General features: G+C 43.5%; 1 protein-coding gene across 2 annotated transcripts in view; it reads left to right on the top strand.

Moving 5' to 3' along the window:
• Positions 1-11030, top strand: part of LOC6542408 (protein nubbin) — a 33921-nt gene extending 22891 nt beyond the window's left edge. Inside the window, exons 1-4 of one of the 2 annotated variants that reach the window (XM_001969684.3) lie at positions 1324-2097; positions 5776-5820; positions 8316-10066; positions 10346-11029. In XM_001969684.3, coding sequence (XP_001969720.1) covers positions 1968-2097; positions 5776-5820; positions 8316-9955 — 1815 coding nt within the window. In that variant the 5' untranslated portion in view covers positions 1324-1967 and the 3' untranslated portion in view covers positions 9956-10066; positions 10346-11029. Of the gene's footprint in view, positions 1-1323; positions 2098-5775; positions 5821-8315; positions 10067-10345 lie in introns of those variants that run through there. The other variant, XM_015159446.2, reaches the window with a different exon arrangement.
• The last annotated feature ends 8347 nt before the right edge of the window (positions 11031-19377 follow it).

The raw sequence follows: 19377 nt of genomic DNA, 5'->3' as shown, positions 1-19377 counted from the left end.
TGACTGTAACAATTTTTTATGATTTTTTTCCATAACAAAGCGATGTACGCATAAAAAATATATGCGTACATTGTGCATCGTCCAGGTAGTTGGGCTAGTTTTTTATATGGGCAAGATTTTGTTACTCTCGCCTTGAAAATTTGACTTTTTCATTATAATTCGTTTGTCTTTGCTGTTCTCCGGAACATAAAAAACATTTAGTTTTCAATATGCATAAAAACGAAATTCAGAGAAGTTGACCTCTGTATTTAAATTTGACCAGATTACAGAAGTTTTTCTAAAATGAATGCGTTGATTTACTGGGGAATAGTTTTCTACTTGTGTTACAAAATTTCAGTCTTATCAATTATACTCGAAAATGGCGTTTATAAACATTACTTTTTTAATATTTATTCAGAAAACTTTCCCACCATAAATGTCCTTTCATATCGAAATATGTGCTAAACCAAAACAAATCATAAAATAATACAAAAACGGGGGAAAAAATCGAAAGAAAGAAAGACCGGGAAACAAAAGCAAGAAAAGGAAAGAAAATTCTTCCAAGTGGGTGGCAAGTCCACGAGAGGAGAAGTGGGTGGATGGGGGCTTTCTTTTTTCGGGAGTACCCCTACTACGCTCCGCACATGTGTGCATACATGAATGGCAAATAAAATTGCGAAAGCGAGGGGGAAACGGGAGGCAGAACAAAGAGCGAAATCAGAAGACGACAGTGCTGCAAATAAGTAGGGTGGGGGTGGGGGTATTCTGCTGCAGTCGACGTCGACGCAGCTTTAAAATATTTTTACATAGCTCAAGAGCACACACACAGCAGCGTTTGGCAGCATTTTTGACTCGCCAATCATAAAATAATATGCATACACACATACGGCTCCAAAGAGCGGGGCCGTATAAAAAATCCATTGCCATTTGAAAGCCAAATTTAAATTTTAAGCCACGCCTCAAACAAGCGCACGCATCTCACACTCACACACACACACACCGCTACACCGACAACAATGGAGCCCACGAGCGAACCACAAACGAGGTAGCCCCCCACTCACACACGCACACGCTAAATTTTAAAGCGCATAAAATGTGTGTGTTAGTTTACAATTCACTCGCAGTCAAGAGAGCGAGAGCGAGCGCAAGAACTTCTCCTCTCCACTCCAATTGGATTGTGAGTGTGTGTCCGTGTTCGTGTTCGTGTCCGTGTGGGTGTGGAACGCATTTCTAACGCCAGCAAGAGAAAGACAGAGAGAGAGATAGGGGGAGAGCGCTCCAAAGCTCTCTCTCGCTCTTCTGCCAGCGATTCTGCCTTTTCTGCCCAAGTTCCAATTCAACTGCAGTCGACGCGCAAAAGTGGAACCAGTTAAACGTGTGGAGCGCTAGGTCGCGTTTTTTATCACGTATACGCCACCATTTCCCCAGTCCGTTTTTTACCCCCCATCGCACACGTGTGTTTGTCTGTGTGTGTGTTTGTGTCTGTGTGTGCGTGCTAAAAAAAGGGAAAATCAACCCTTAAGGCTTTTTTAGGGGTGCAACAAACACAACACAGCACAACAGTTTTCAAACTCAAAATCCCAAACGCCGGCACAGAGAGCGAGCGGGAGAGGAAGAGCCAGAGCCAGAGCGGCCACAGAGCGAGAAAGAGAGAGCAGACAGAGGCAGTCATCATCATCATATCATCATCGCCAGAACGCAAACATTCAGGCCTAGAGCGATTATCCGTTAGTTCGCTGAGAGCTATCCTGCCGCTGCGACCGCTTCTCTGTTGTCAGTTTCACACGAGACACGAACGCGTCCACACGAAAGCGGCGCTTCCAAGAAATCAGAATTAATCTACAAGATACCAAGAAACCCAACACAAACAAATCAGAATCAGAATCAATCAGAACAGAAATACCAGTGCTCCAGTGAATTGACAGTGCTTAAGAAACATTGAACATATCGCATATAAACACTTGCCTTTGCACCATTGAGTTGTGAAAATGGTTATGTCGGAGCTACGTTGGCACACCGCTAGTCCCGAGGATAATAACAATTCCTTGAAGCGCGATTTGCTCAAATCCACACCGACCAGTGCCCGCGAGGCCGCCGTTCACATGATGCAGAATCGATGTAAGTTAACACCTTCTGAACACCTTAGAAACAGACTATAAACTTGTACTTATTGTCTTGACAATGCAAAATGATTTACCATACACAGCTTAACATTAAGGACTCTAGCTGTTCCATTACAAGTGCTTTTTGGTATTACTTTCACCTAGAACTTCTAATTTGTTTTTAAAAATGTATTTTGTTAGTCTGGGAGCTAAGCTTATAAATATTTATTTCTTGCTTAATATTTTCACAATTAAACTAAGTTTTTGAATCACAAAAAGATTGCTCTTCATTTTGGTCATGTCAACACTATATCATATTTAAAGTTTTTGATAACATGAATATTGCAATTAAACTTCTAAAGTTTTCAAGTTTATGTAAGTGATTTATAAGATGGCAGATCATAAGTTTATTTATTTTATGATGATTGCTGTCAAATTATGTCCCCAATAAGAACCATCCTTACAGAGAATCCTGCAAATAGTTTCGCAAAGCATCTAATAAACATTCAAATTAAAATTCCCTTTCACCGCTGAATTACCAAGCCAGAACCCGTGAAAATGACCAAGGTTTAGTCAGTCAGGTGCTCTGCACATATCGGAGCAAAAACCCAAGACTCACCGCTCCAAAGCCAGAACAAAGAAAACTGCAATCTGCCTATTGAAAATAAACACCGGCACAGGTGTCTCTGCCATAAATATTAACTCCCAGTGCCCCACTTAAAGACGGGTCTCAAGACCCTCAAGACTGGCGGTGCCAGGCGAGAACTACCAATACGTACAAGCTAACTAACAAACTAACAAACTTATAAACCAGCAAATGGGTACTACAAATGCCGGACCATAAAATATTTATTAAAGACGCATTTCTTGCACAACCAGCCCACCAATATGACCATGTAAATACACGTACATAGGTGCACCGCCGATACTGGTGGCGATGGGCACTCAATGGAACCGCTTGGCCGTTGTAAACAATACTTTTAATTTGTTGCCTTATCAATTATCGTTTTCGAAGCGCAGCGAATGCGGGGCAATAAAAGAGCGCATTCGATGACAAAATAGAAAATCGTCGGAATATGCGTAATAATTCCGATGAGCCATACTTGAGGTGTACCAAGTGGTACTGGCTTTCGAACGGGGGGGCTATGATTGATTATGTAAAACTTCCCTAATGAAAAGTGAGTAACTGGCATATGCAAGTAGCCAGATAGCAAACGACATTGGAGCATGCTAATGAGATTGGCACTAGTTGATAATTTTGGGGATTTCCAGTACCTGGTACAGGAGCACCTATGTGGAGCACGTGACGTAAATCAGTCGCGTAATCTTGAGAACTAACGATAGCTAATATATGTCTCATGATATTCCCATGGAGTTTACCTTGTACAATACGATTTGCTTATCGCCAACGCTTATCGTTCGCACAACCAAAATCGAGCTAACGTTTTGGACACCTGCAAAATAGCCAAAGAATGATTCCAAGAAGTCCGGCACGTTTGGTAAACAAGTATAGTCATCTTTTGCCGATTTTAATAAATTAATCGAAGACCCAGAAATTACTGGTCCGCCAATCAGTTTTAAATGAATATATTTGGTCGATTACAGCCCGTGGCAATTGACGACAATGTCCAACTTGAATAATAACATTATTTTTAGTCATTGTCCATGAGCTCATGCAGTCATTTCTGTTTTCTGTTTTATTTTTTGTTGGTTTAGTTTTGGCGTTATCGCCTATCGCCGCTATAAAAGCCGATCAAGAAAGAGGGCGTGTGACCGATTTTTATGGGTAATTCTTGGAACTCATAGGAAACAAATGAAGAGTCGATTAAGATTTACAATTCGCCAACGGAAATCGATAGAAAATGCAGTTAATAGGATTTTGTAATGCAGGCTAAGTGATAGGCAAACAGTCAACAGGGTTTGTTGACTTTTCAAAGAGCTCAAAAGAGTGCGAAAGCCGCAACCTGTGATTACATTGCCTTAAAAACTTAAAAAAGGCTAGTTGCATATTAAATTTGCATTTATTATAATATGGTTTGCCTTCAACCGCTTGCATGTTAATTGAGCAGAATGCCAATTAACTAGCTAGACTTCTGAACGAAGTGCGAATGATGTTGGAATAATTCCTAAGGACACGGCGCTCCTTTATGGTTTTGGCACTCTCTTGAATCCTTTAATCAAGCTTTCATTTCGCCGCACCGAAGCTTTCTCTCTGGGCGATTTTGCCAGTTTTGTTTTGCTACGAATATACAGGCAGAGACAAAGGCCAAGGAGCACGCACATTATGTTTGCTTTCCCTTCACTCTATTATGTTTTATTTTATTTATTTATGTTACTTTTTTCGGCTACTTTTCGGGCTGCCCAGCCCAGTCCGAGATGGAGGGGTCAAGAGTTCAAGACACGCAGCTTCCGCCGCCGCCAACGACGACGACGACGACTGCGATTCAATCGATAGTCAGTCTCAGTCTGCGCACGTGATGACCATATAGCATTCATATATAGAAAGTCGGTTGTGTATTGGTTTTAGCCACCCCCAGCCAGCCAACTGTCGAGGTCATTGACTAATTGTGTGCGCCACACAATCCCCTCCCCTTCCCCGCTCTCGTACATCATCATAAACCGCCACCCCCGCTGGGCGATTCTCAAAAATTGTATTTTATTTCCTTGACGGCCGCCTCATTTTTGGGGGTGGCCGCCTGTGGTTTTCGCAAATTTCTGTGCCAAAAACTGTAAAATTCTGGAAAACCTTTCGAATGCTGCTGCTCATTTCCCTCGTGCTGGACACGCGCGAGGGTGTTGAATTTCCCGAACTCTCCACCTCCCAGTTACATAATTTATGTGGCACTTTAACGCCGCGTTTTCTGTAAAACGTTCATCTACCTAACTCCAGCCGATATACACGTATATACTATATATGCTGGATCCTCACATATGCCGCACCACTTGAACTGGCAGCAGTTGTGCCGCTTAATTAGCGGCTCAAAGGCGTGGCCAAAAGGGCGACAGAAGCGTGCCAGCAGTGAGGGAAGATTGAGGTGGCATACGGCGAGAAATCCAGCTCAGATAAACTGATGCACGGAAAATAGGTTCTTAGGTAGCGAAAACGGAGATAGATGGAGTTACTAAAAGAAAGAAGTGTGTTGGATATAAAGCAAAGAATGCTTGCTCCATCAAAACACCAGAATAATGTGTAGTAACCTTAGATGCCTAGAAACACAAGCTCTTAGAAACCCAGTGTCATACAACACCCAAATAGGAGGAGCACTCAATTTGAAATGCATTTCAGAGGGGTCAGCACGCTGCACTCGTAAATTAGCCAGCGCGTCCAAACAAAATTCAATTGCTGCCGATATAAAAATGCAGCACAAATGCTGTCCGTGTCCGTGTCCGGGTTCGATGGCAACTTCAAGAATTCAAATCGCACACGGACCAGGTGTTCCTTGAACTCCAGCTCGGCTGCCCCTCGACGAGCTCCATAAAAATATCCTTTTATAGGCAACGGTGTCGATGTCTGGACTGGCCATTTGGTCAGCTCTGGCTTAGAATGTATATCGGTATCGATTTTGTGTATCGTAAACTTTGAGCATTTGCTTCTTGGAAAATTTTATGTTGGCGACGTGTGTTAGTTTACTTTTAGCTTTAAGTGGTCTCAATTCGGCTAGTCTCAAATTTGTGTTTTCCCTTTTATTTTCAGATATCAGTCGCCTGTCGCGTTCGCCGTCACCACTTCAATCGAATGGTAAGTGTATTTTCCCATTTTCCTATTTTGCTATTTTCCCCATTTTAGAGCATCAGCTGTTGTCCGAAAACGATTTACGAGATTTGTCCACTTCATGCAGCCAGACCTGGCTGTATGTGCCACATATATGCATTCCAGGTCTGAAACATCTGCTTTTTGGGGCAAGCGGCATCAGGCATCTCGGTTTCACTAAATCACTCGCATGTTTTCGGCTCGACACAAAAGACAATAAACCGGAGGGAATATCAAACCATTCAACCCTTGCCTGCGACAGCCACGCGCTAGGCACTGGATAGATATACAGATACAGGGTATACGTGCAGTTCGGTTTTAGGGTTGGTTGGGCTGTTCTGCTAGGGAGGGTCGCCCCTCACACGAAGGCCTGTCAAAACTTTTGTCACAGCCCCTGCGACTGCGACTGTGATTGTGATTGTGATTTAAGCCAGAAAATGGAGAGGGGCGTCTTTAAGTTGATTTTGATGTCTTATTAAATGGGTGTTTCGCCTTAACAGCTTCTTAAGTAGTTGCTGAAATGACAATTGGCCCTGTCAATTGCCCCTAATTGTTCGTTCGCCTAGCCGAGGAGCTGGGAAAACCCATTGTCGAGTGTGTTGGTCTTTGGTGCACTATAAATATTTGATAGATTCATAAAAACCTTCGATTATTATTCATAACTCGTTGCTCGCAGAAGGCTGCGTTCAATTTGCAATTCACACTTTTCAAATTTCATGGACTTCGTTAGTCACGGTCCGAACAAAAACCAACTTCAACCTTTTCTGGCTCCCTTTCGATATTTTTTTTTGACCCCCCCTTTTGACCACATTATTGACAGCATTTCGCTTGATTTGAATTCGAATATGTGTGAGGGAGGCTGTCTGCTGTGTGTGTGTGTGTGGGACTGGACACAGTTGCTGTGATTTCTTTCACGAACATGAACATATATATTTACATATATTTTATGCAAAAATTATTCCGTTATGCCGGCCGTATGTGGGAGCGCTTTTGGGGTAGCTCAATGTGCAGTCAAACTGACCATTTGGCTTTTTATTATTGGTTGTGCTAAATGGAGCAGGGGCGTGCGAAAAAGGGGCTTTCCTTATAGGGGTTTTAAATGTCAGCAAGTGCTGCAAATACTTACATAGAACTCAAATAATCCACTAAATAATAGCACTATTGATGACTATATTCCTTGTTCAAGTATATATATATAAGCACAGCTGACATGGCAAGGACACTGACTAGCTTTCTGCATTAAAAAGGTCAATTATTTTAGATTCCTTAGAACCCCTTTTACACAGACAAAGACACAGAACTCCGCCTATGCCCATAGCTATTCACACAACACATACAAATCGAATTTGCACATCATCTGAATACCAAATGGACGCACGTAGCCCGTCCAAGGAGGAGAGAAAGAAATCGTTCCTGGCCAGGGTTCGGTCGCATATGTAAAAAGGATGACCATGTGGTCGGTGGGTCGCCCACTTGGGCGAATAAGTCATCAAATTCACGTAGCACCAGGGCTCGGGGATCGGAGATTGGAGATTGGGTATGGGGGATTGGAATCAGAGGAATCGGGCATCAGGAGGCGAGCAGAAGTCATAAAGTAGCCCAGGCAAACATATGCAAAAATTGTCCGCAGTGGACAGGATGTGGAAATTGGTTGGTCGGGGCATTGGGATGCGAAATTCTGGATGCCAGACCAGGGACCACTTCAAAGGGTTTAGCTCCTTTGATTGCCCCTTTATGAGGGAGGAAGTCTGGCCATCTAGTTCTAGCAGTCTTAGCTCAAAAATAAACTCTCGTCGTGTATTTAAATATTATTGCAAATCAATTGGGCCGAGCCCTCATCGAAACCCTAACCACTCCACTAGCCATCGCCTTGTTGTATAAATAAAATGCATACAAATAGCAAATTTATACAAATCGCCTTGGCCGGGCATTTGAAATGCTAAAATGCCACTTAAAAGCAGCTAAAAGCGTCAGCCAAAATGAAAAGAAAACATGAGAATTCCATTTGATGTCAAGGTGGAACTATGTAAACTATGGACCAACGGTCTCGATGGGGTGAACGAAAGAGTCGAGGAAATTTTCGCATAATAAATCGAATGCGGTGGGTGGGTGGTCACGTGAAAGGCTTTCACTCGAAACCGAAAACCAACGGACTATGAAATTGAACGAAAATTATACAAAACGCTTGTGTGGCCTATGCTAAATTTATGCAAAAGGACATTCGAATGGGTAAAACGGTCAGGGTGACTCATTTTGCATAGCATCGGTGGTTGGGAAAATCCATTCTCCATGGGGCTTGGCCAGTTGGTTACGCCCTCTTTTCCTTGGCCTGATTGGAAAAGAGTTGTGTGTTTTCATGGGAGAGACTTTCAGAGATGAAGCAGTTAATAAAGTAGAGGCTGCTATGAGCAGTTAACATTTTGGTTCTATTTGGCATGGTTAGTTTTCATTTTCCTAATCCCCAAACCACTCTCTACTTGCAGCTTCCGATTGCGATGATAACAACTCGAGTGTGGGCACCTCGAGCGATCGCTGCCGATCTCCATTGAGTCCTGCGCTCTCCCTGAGCCACCAGCAGGCCAAACGCCAGCTGCTGTCGCTGCAGCCCCACCCGGCACACCACCATCACAATCCGCACCACTTGAACCACCTGAACCACCATCAGTACAAACAGGAGGAGGACTACGAGGACGCCAATGGCGGGGCATTGAATCTGACCAGCGACAATAGTCGTCACAGCACACAGTCTCCGTCGAATTCGGTGAAATCGGCCACTGCATCGCCGGTTCCGGTGATTTCAGTGCCCTCGCCAGTGCCGCCCATGATCTCGCCGGTGCTGGCGCCCTCGGCTGGTGGATCCACCACGCCCAATTCCATGGCAGCGGCGGCAGCAGCAGCCGCCGCTGTGGCATCCACAATGGGTGGTGGCATCTCGCCGTTGCTGGCCCTGCCGGGAATGTCCTCGCCACAGGCGCAACTCGCAGCAGCTGGCTTGGGCATGAATAACCCACTGCTGACTGGATCCCTGTCGCCACAGGACTTTGCCCAGTTCCAGCAGCTATTGCAGCAACGTCAAGTTGCGTTGACGCAGCAGTTCAACAGCTACATGGAGCTGCTGCGGAGCGGTTCCCTGGGCTTGGCACAGGACGATCCGGCCCTGACCACCCAGGTGGCGGCGGCCCAGTTCCTAATGCAGAGTCAACTGCAGGCCCTGAGCCAGGCCACCCAGCAGCTGCAGGCACTGCAGAAGCAGCAGCAGCGCCAGGCGGATGAGCCGCTGCAGCTGAACCACAAGATGACGCAGCAGCCACGCAGTTCCACACCGCACTCGGTGCGCAGTCCTATCGCGATTCGCAGTCCGGCCAGCTCACCACAGCAGTTGCACCACCACCACCACCACCATCAACACCCACTGCAAATCACTCCGCCCAGCTCGGCGGCCAGTTTGAAACTGAGTGGAATGCTGACGCCCAGTACGCCCACCAGTGGCACCCAGATGGGCCAGGGCACCACCACGCCGCAGCCCAAGACGGTGGCCAGTGCTGCAGCTGCTCGGGCAGCGGGCGAGCCATCGCCGGAGGAAACCACCGATCTGGAGGAGCTGGAGCAGTTCGCCAAGACCTTCAAGCAGCGTAGGATCAAGCTGGGCTTCACCCAGGGCGATGTGGGTCTGGCCATGGGCAAGCTGTATGGCAATGACTTCTCGCAAACCACCATTTCGCGCTTCGAGGCCCTCAATCTGAGCTTCAAGAACATGTGCAAGCTGAAGCCGCTGCTCCAGAAGTGGTTGGATGATGCCGATCGCACCATCCAGGCCACCGGTGGCGTCTTCGATCCTGCGGCCTTGCAGGCCACGGTCAGCACACCAGAGATCATTGGACGCCGTCGCAAGAAGCGCACCTCCATCGAGACCACCATTCGCGGCGCTCTGGAGAAGGCCTTCCTGGCCAACCAGAAGCCCACCTCGGAGGAGATCACCCAGCTGGCCGATCGCCTGGGCATGGAGAAGGAGGTGGTGCGCGTGTGGTTCTGCAACCGCCGGCAGAAGGAGAAGCGCATCAATCCCTCCCTGGACAGTCCCACGGGTGCCGACGACGAGGAGTCCTCCTTTATGATGCACTAAGGGATCAGGGATCAGGGATCAGGAAGCGTTGACGGACTGCAGGGAGGTCACATTTAGGGACAACGACAGTGCAATGTGTGGGAAAAATCGAAGGAAGCTTAGCAACAGCAGGTGTGTACTCCTCTAAAACATATAACTACAACTAGATACATTTAAACCAGTATCTGTAGATACAATAAATAGGATTTATATTCGGTTCACTGTAAATTAATTTCCGTAATAACGTAATTGTTTTGATATCATTCCGCTTAATTATCTAAATATTTATGAATGCCGTATTTTGCAAATTGATAACGACTTGAAAACGTAACAAATTATTATTATATTTTTAGTAAAAGATACATGATTATCTTAACTAACGTTATCGCCTTCTCTGCTCTTTTTTTGCAGGTTCAAAGTCGCAAACACATCAAATACTAGCATAATTCTGTACTACGGATAGGTATCAGCTCCTACACAAAATGGGGCTTGCTTATGTTAACTATTAATGGTATTTATTTTAAAGTAATTCTCTTATAAAGGTTATCCGAAATAGTGCTGCTCAAGTGAACAGCTAACAGCTACCCATTCGGCATTTAAAGTTTACTTGATCAACAACATTTTGTGGATCATAAGGAAATGGTATTTATTTGCCTTGATGGGCAATAAATTCGGCTTCTTTATGAGTCTTTGTGGCTTTTGTGTATTACTAATATTTAAGTACACTCTTTGCACCATTTTTAAAGTCAAAATAATGAATTCCTAGCGAATAACATAATTAGAAAGTTTAGCACTTTCCAAGTAAAATCCGTAGATTATATTGTAAGCATATTTATTTTTCGCGTGAATACTGTGATAATCAATTTGAATGATTTTAATTTTAATAAATGAATAAGAAACGGAAGAAAAACATTATAAACATCAACTAACCGTACTTTGTATGTTATGGGCAAGTAAACTAACACGAAAAACATTAATTTAAACCTATCGTATTTATGTGTAAAAATCGATTGAATTTATGAAACACGAAAATATTTACAATTGTAAAACATGAAATACTAGAATTTTTAAATGTATAACAAAAATGAAAAAAAAGACAAAACCACAATGAAATAAAATTAACTATCAGACAAAATACCCACGAACATATTTCATTTGGGCAAACGACTTTCATCCAAGTTTCAGTTAAATTTCAAGCGGAATTGTTATTGCTTGCACAAATATACAGCAAGTATCTGAAAGATATCAATCACTAGGGTTGGAATGAATTTCATAAATTAGCACAGCGGCGCATTTAAAAGGGCATCACAGAGAATCGCAAACGTCTGAGCCGATCTGAAATTTTAATAAATAACAACATGCAAAACTGAAATTAATTCACGGAACTCGAGTGAGGGAATGCGAATGCGCGTGCAGAGCTAATAAGAACCAGACACCCGCAGTACGGCAACTGGACCGCTTCGATCCCATGACCAAGATCGTATCAAGATATCAAGATGTATGACATGCAGATGAGCCGCATGAAACGAGGTTCCCCTGTGCCTTCCTGAACCCGGGTCACTTCAAATGCCCACACTATCAATGGGAAGCCGACTCGACAAAATGAACTCACTGCGATTTGGTGAAGGCGGACGAACGCCGTTTGCTGTCATTGTCGCTCCAGCTTTGAGCAATTAAAAATGGTTTACTATCGCTGTGAGTTGGCAAGTGGAAAGTACAGGCGGAATTCGCTAAGCGGAATGGGCCAAAAAGCATTAGGAGTATGGTATTCTCTTGGAAAACAAATCAACATAATCACAACTTATGCTGAAAAATATTTAGTATTACGCCTTAAATTACATTATAGTTAATATAAAATAACTGTTTTTGTGTTACTACTTCATGGCACTAGACAATTATACAAGATACTTGTATTCCAAATAAAAGCTCAACATTTAACTAATTTTGAACAATAGGGATCAAAGGTTCCTAAGCAAATTTAGCTAAGAAACATTGAAAGAGAGTAAAAGTAAAGCTGAGACAGGACATACAACTAGTACGTTTCTTTTTTAAATTATCGCCCGGAGCATTTTCTTCACGTGCCAGGACCCACTGTATTCATTAGCCAGAAGCTCGACATATACGCAAATGATGTTGAAAGCAGATGCAGATGCCCTCCCATCGACCTCCCTGGTAAATTTCCACCGCCCCTTTTCCGCAGCCACTTGTTTGCATGGAAAGCGCATAATCATCGCGTGTCATGTGGAAATTTATACTATTTATGGTCTGTTTGTTTGTAGTCAGATGGAATCAAACGGAATGGGTAGCGTTGGGCTTTGGTGCTTGGTGTTGGGCCCAGAATGGGGTGGGATGGGGTTGGGATGTACGAGATGTTAGCCCTGGGCACTTAAGCCGTGCTTTTGTCTGCCTTGCCCTTCATTTTAATAAATTCATGGAAAATTGCGGGTAATTACGAGACAAGCGACGACGATTTCACAGGAATTCCGCGATCCAGCGCGCCATTTCCTTCAAAATGAAGCGGCTTTCAGGGGGATAATTTGCATATAAGAAAATTGGAGCTCGTAAACCCCATTAACGCGCACCCAGCTAACATTGTAGATGGATTGCGATAAATCTTTTGGGCCCCTCGAGGGCTTCTCAAAACTGAGACCGAGTTCGAGACCCCCAATTGGCATTTCCCAGGCAACTTTCTAGGCTGCGCGAAAATTTTGAATATTCATTCGGTACCCGAGTCTGGGGCTTAAGTTCTACATGCTTAAATCAACTGAATTATACAAATTAAAGCACATTTAATTACGGACGCGAGATGGTGTGGAATTATAGCTTTGGGGTGATGGGTCGTCTAAGAATCACACCGCTTTTCCTCCATTTAAATCACCGATATGACGATCTTAACACCTACTTCCCCCTTTGCATTACTGTTTTCTTGTCATGCAGAGGCATTAAAGACATCAAAACTAACCTGAATGAGGCATAAATTTCATCTGACTCTATTTTTGTTCTTCAACTTTCTAGTCGCGAGCTGCAGCGCAAAAAAAATAAGCAAAAAAATTTGCAATGCATTGCATTTTAGTTGGAATTGCTTAATTTATCAGTTCAGCACACAGTTGGCATTTCCAGCCCGGAAAATGGTGAAAAGCGGCAGGCGGGCGAGGCACGGATACCATGAATATGCATGGTGGAAATTGCCACAACCACATACTTTTAGTTAGACATCTAGCTTTTCGAAGAAGGCCTCTGGTTCAATACTGGGGGAATTTTGTGGGGAATGCTATTGGACGAGTTTGAAAATTAATATGATTCATTAGGAGTCGATATACATACAGAAAACTACGGGAGACAGAGCGGAGTTAGTGATTAGTTATTATCTACTTTTAACACAAGTAAAAGTAATGGATTTGTTTTAATTAAGTACCAAGTTAATGCTAAATAAATATACTATTACAATTTGACTTGATTCCACAGATTTCTATCATACTTTTGTCATCAGTTCCTAGATATTGTTTTCTGATGTTCTGATGTTCTGTTTTCCATTTTCTTTTGATTGTAACAAGCAGTTAAATATTAAGAAATTGTACTATGCAATAACAGACCATTGCAGTTCCTTCATTTAATTAGAGTGTGATTCATACCCACCCTCGTGAAATCAGCCAACTCAATTCGGAACCTCAAAATCACACAAAGAACTTGGAATTATAACATTTGCGTGTACTTAATGAATGCAAGTGCTGACCACAATCGAATGTCGAATGCCCAGAACCCAATAACCACGGGCAGGTGTTCTCCAATAGCGAATTATGCAATTGCAATTTGCCTTCGACAAAAAGCGAAACAAAGAAGCCTTATTAGCATTCGGCCAATGCAAAAGGGAGCCAATTTGTAAATTACATGCATTTGTATACGAGTATGGGTATGGAAAGGTCGGGCATGCAAGTTAACCACTTCCCGTTCCTGCTGGTCATTAATTAAAAATTAGTTTTGTAAATATTTTGCTCGCCTGTTTCGCAATTTTAATGTATTTTCTTTGTTTGTTCCTTTCGGAAATGAAATTGTTTTATAACGAAGTGTCTGTGGCTCGCGAAGCGCAAAAGTGGCGCCGTACCCCTCCTTCCTCATTTTCCGGGGCAAATGGTTAACTTCCCGGCACTTTGCATGCGATCATGCAACTGCACCGCTCCGAGTGGGCGGTCAAGTGGGCGGAAAGGGGCGGGGCCCGCAGCCCAGGACGGTCCACATTATTTTTGAATTTAATTTACGGCTTGGATCTCATTAAAGCTCGTGGCCATAGAATGTCTCTGATGCCCAGATTGTGATCGCCCAGGGAACCGGAATCCGACGAGGAAACTCAGATCCCCCATTCGACTCTCTTGGCTGGGTATGTTAATATTGGCTGGAGGAGAAGAGGACCGTGTAGCCACAACACCTACTTCATTACAGGTTGCACAGATACCATGCCTCTTTGAGGTAATTCCTCATAAATGAGCAGTGGGTAAAAAGCACCTCAAAATGCTAAGTCTAATCTTTGAGTTCGTATGAAGCAGAATCTACAAAAATAATTTTATTTGGCAAGAGAAGATATTCTAGATTTTTTGAGCCCAACATGAATTTCAAATATATCCTATCATATTATTGAAAATCGTTTAGGTGGTGAGGTTGCGACTTAATCCCCATATTTCGCACCACTGTGCAGCTGCAAATCGAGTCAGTGCATTATGCCAGGAACTATCAAACTCTTATTTAATAACAATGTAAAAGCCAATCCCCTGAGCCCAACGGATCGCGTTAATATAAAGCCACATCAAGGCGAACAAATATACATTTTATGATTGCGATAATCAAGTGAGACACACACAGAAAGGAGCGTTTGGCCATGGTCAGTGGGCTGGTGGAAAGTTATAATACATAAACTAATTAGTAAATATCACTTGCTACCCAGAATCGCGCACTTTAGCTATGGACACCGGCCATGCAAAGACATAAAATGAGTCTAAAATCCACTATCTACAATCTTGCCATGATGAAGAGCGCAGAAAGCGATCCAGCACGCAATCCCAGAGGAGAACATTTTTATATCTCATTAAATGCACATTAAACCCGATGATAATTGTATTTTCTTGTACTGCTGCATCCATGCAAATGGCCATTTGTGGGTGTTTTGCCTGTCAACCGATTCTCATAGGGAAACCAACTTGAGTACTTACTTAGGAGGCGGCGAGGGGATCGTTCTCATCTCGTGTCGGCCGACATGAAGCCAATTAAAGCTGCAACTGCACTTGCAACAGTAAGTGTCATAAAATTTAATTTATTTAAATTAAGACGATGGCAAAAAATTTGCGTTTTTAATTGTCAAGTACTGCCGGCGTTCGAAGCGCTTATAAATTTTCCAGCTGCGAGGAAGTAATAATTATCTTGGGAATCTTCTGTTTCTGTATTTCCTTCAAAGCGAAATGTTTAAAAATTCATAAAATTACAATACATTTTAAGCGCAATTACTTTTTTTATGGTTGATTTAAGACATCTATGTCCACTACTTGGAGCTAATAGATAATACTTAAAACAATTATAAACATTTTTGTTGAGGCAGGCCTTTGAGTTGACCGCCATTGAAAATGCCTGCAACCTCACAATGAAACATCAGATGTAATAACCCATATCCCCATCAATTTTAGCCCTTGAAAATTGCAGGCGTTCGAGCAGCTACCAAATCCGAAGATTTTGTTTTACCATCCTCAGCGGACAATACTCCAAAAATGAACAAAAGGGCGTTCGAAATGCGCTGCTGGCTGAATGCAATAAAAATTAAATAAAGTCATCAAGTCTATTTACAATTTTTCGAAATTGTTTCATTCAGCGCGAGACAAAAAGCCATTGTCAAATGAAGCGTGCAAGAAGAGCGAGCAAATCAAGGAACAGCAGCCATCGCAACTGAGTTTGTTGAGTAATTTAGTTGAACTGCCGCTTGGCCCGTTCTAACGGATGAACTATGACCTGCCCTGCTGAGTGTGTGGGTCACCCACAAAACGCTTCCAGGTGCAAATACTACCGATGGCATCTATCGCATCTATCTCTCGCCGTGATTTATGATGCCGCTTTGTCTCGCATTCTGCGGAAAAATTCCGCTCGAAACCAACTGGCCAACTTTGTGTAGGCGTCCAAGCAACACTCCATGTCTGGACCCGATCATCCGCACTCTGTGGTCATCCTTCGACCCCTACTCCGCTCTGATCATCCCCCATTTCGCGGACACAATGCATCCTGTTTGACCAACGCACTTTTGGCACGCTTCCCAGCCCCTATACCATTTCTATATCATAATAACCCTACCCGAAAGTCCTTTGTCCCTGGTCCTACCTACTCGTTCTCCCACTCCCCGTGCGGCGATCTCGGCTAAACGCTCCGTTTAGGCTGACCTTAATTTCTCGAGTGGCGTGGCATTAACCTTGACTGGGTCCGATCCTTATCGCGATTGCCTTTATTGCTTATTGTGTAACATCCATCCAAAGTGCTTTGTCATTCCCGCAAGGGATCCACGAGGAAGCGAGGGAGGGAACCGCGTGCGAGGGTGTTTCTCGCCCCTCGATTACACATTTCTCCTGGATACATGGTACCATCGGTATCCCCATACCTATCCCTATCCCTAAAATTTATTATGACATTTGGCGCGTGTTGAGAGGTTTTGATACGGGGGATCTGGAGTGCGACCATGTGGTGTGGTGCAGATCGATTTGGAAATGGGATCAGTGCCCTATACTCCTTTCATTTTAATTTATCACTATATAAATATTTATAATGGTTCTAACTTTACAAGCATTTAAATTTTTCGTTTAATTTTATTTTGTGCTGAAATAATTATACAAGTTATTAGGAGTTCCTATTTTCATAACCTCATATTTAATGTATCCCCAATTTCAATGCAAAAGCTCAAAGAATGCTAATTGAAATCATAACTATCATCTCTAACTGATCTTCGCTGAGAACTTTTAGGGAAAAGCCCCTACAAAAATATCTTCCCATGGTTGGGTTAATTATTAATTGTCAAACTAAACCTTTAAGCCAACAAGTGAAGTTGTCTAACTCGCAATTGGTTTTCACTTGCCAACTTGTATATCTCGTTCCTCTTTTCTTTTCTTTTTTTTTTTTTTGACTTCACACACCGACGCCCATTTTTCTGGAGCACCGCCCCATTTATCAATATTCATTTAGTGTCGTCGTCAACTTGTTCTTATTGTTGTTCCTGCTACTCCGCCCGTTTTGATGATGATCATTAAACGCAGGGAGGGGGCAAAAATTAATTGACGGCGCATAATGACAGTTTATCTGGAAAAAATTGTTTGCCCCGAGTGTTGAGTTTTAATTAAAAATTATTGGATTACTTTGTTTGTCTCAGGCACCTCTGGCCGCCTTTATCGCAGCAACTTGTGGTCCTACTTGGCTATGCCTAAGTGTAAGCCAAAGCATTTCATCATCTTAATGATAGTCTAAGAAAAAGCAAACTTCTCTTCGAGTGACAAAACAATTTGCGAGGCAGCTCAGGTCTTCCCACTTATATCTACCCTGTACTATACTCAAAGATGGTTTGAAGGGTGTAGTTGGCTTCTGGGAAATTATTATGGCAGCTGGAATGCGCGGCAGTAAGGCGTTGGATTAAGTTGCTTCTTTCTAATTGGTGTTGGCCAGTGCCAAATAAAGGTAACTCTTTTTACACCTGCGGCGTTCTGAGAAGTGTTTGGCTGGCGACTTTAAGCTGTTATTACTGCTGCAGCTTTCGATAAAAACAATTAAAAAGAGAAAATATTCCATATTGTTATAATTTTAGGTGCTGAAGGTAGAGAGGTACTAGCATTTATGCAAAGTACATTTACAAATATGTAGTAACTTATTATGAATGCATAATAATTATGTTCGGAAGAAACAGACGTGGAACTTTCTGCTTAAAGATACAAATATACATAATATACTTGTTCTCGTTCCAGCAATAAGCCACAATTATGCAAAAGTACCGCTTCGTAGCCACATAGTGTTATTGAATTATTAAATCCGCTTGCTCCAAGTGCCTTTTGTGATCAGGAGCCGCAAAAAATCGAAGCTCCATCCCTGACACTGTCCGTTAATTTTGCTGGTGACTGATCCTCGGCATGGCCACGTTGACAACCTCATCATCATCATCATGATGTTGGCCATCGGCGAGCGGCTCTTGCCTTCTTGACTTCCACTGTCGGCCGTATGATTTTTGATCATGTGCTGAGGATCGGTTCCCTGCCCCCCTGTTCCCCCCTCTCTTACCCTCTGTGTGGCTGGCTGGGTTTGGGCCTTAAGGAAGCCATTACACGCATATATTCAGGAGGCAGTCGGCCTTATGAACTGCAATCATTTCTGCCGCAATGTCTCCCGTTCCCTGTCGCACTTCAGATCGCGATGATGGTCGGTTACGCTTTGTGGTCGCGGTTGTTATTTTCGATGGCCGCCTGTACGTCGCACAATTTATTACAGCAAATTTAAATGTCTTTTTTTATGGTGTTTTTGTTCGCTGCTCCTTGTCAACCGAACATGCAGATGGCGAATGAAACGCACATCCCGTGGATATTCAAATTATAAGTGCAACCTAAGCTGCAAATCTCAGGGAATGATTGGTCCACTAGCGGAAAGGTACTAATTTGTTGACTCAAATGTCATCCCTACGTAGACGACGCAGGCTCGTCAGTCACTTTTCGCTACGCCTTAACAATGGAGCTTCAGCTCGAGCTGTGCATAGTTTTTAAACTCAAATTAAAGCACAAATTGCTACCGCAACGAGCGACTTCAAAGGCCCAAAGCCGATGGATGGGGCCAGGGACATGAGGTCCGGGTCTCCCAACAGTAGCCCAAAAGATTTGCGTTGCGGCTGGGAGCCAAAGTCCCTGGCCAGAACCCCTCTCACAGCATTCGGCCAGCATTCACATCCATCAATTTCTGACGCTTTCATCAAGCGGCATCAACGACATTTGCCACAAAGCGAACCAAAGGAGCGCAGCTTGGCTGCTTTGAGTCGAGCTGAGTGGAGCTGAGTGGAGCTGAGTGGGGCAGAGTGGAGCTGGGCTGAGCTGGGCTGAGGCCATGTTCTGATTATTGTTGCCACTGTGGACCGGATCAGGTTCCGCCGCTCCTCCTGCCCCATGCGCGCATTTAAATTGTCGGCAGGATCCAAGCGTTTTGCACTAATATCCACCAAAAGCAGCCAGTCCTTGTCCCCAATGCATTCCTTCTGTGGGACCAGCTTTTGTCTTTCGGCGCGGTACGTACGCCTTTTTGCGACTGCTCTTCATGGCATTGACATCTTTTCGTCAAAGTCAAATCATTCATTTTGCCGCATCAAAATGCATAAATATTTTCGGCTTTCGGTTTTCGGCTTATAGACTGAATTGGTAGTTGATTGTTGCCGATTGTTGTTTGGCTCTGCTTTTGGC

The sequence above is a fragment of the Drosophila erecta genome, unplaced genomic scaffold (assembly GCF_003286155.1).
Source record: "Drosophila erecta strain 14021-0224.00,06,07 unplaced genomic scaffold, DereRS2 tig00000055-arrow-pilon, whole genome shotgun sequence".
NCBI lineage: Eukaryota > Metazoa > Arthropoda > Insecta > Diptera > Drosophilidae > Drosophila > Drosophila erecta.
The sequence above is the reverse complement of the archived record's forward strand: the minus strand, read 5'-3'. Positions and strand labels throughout refer to the sequence as shown.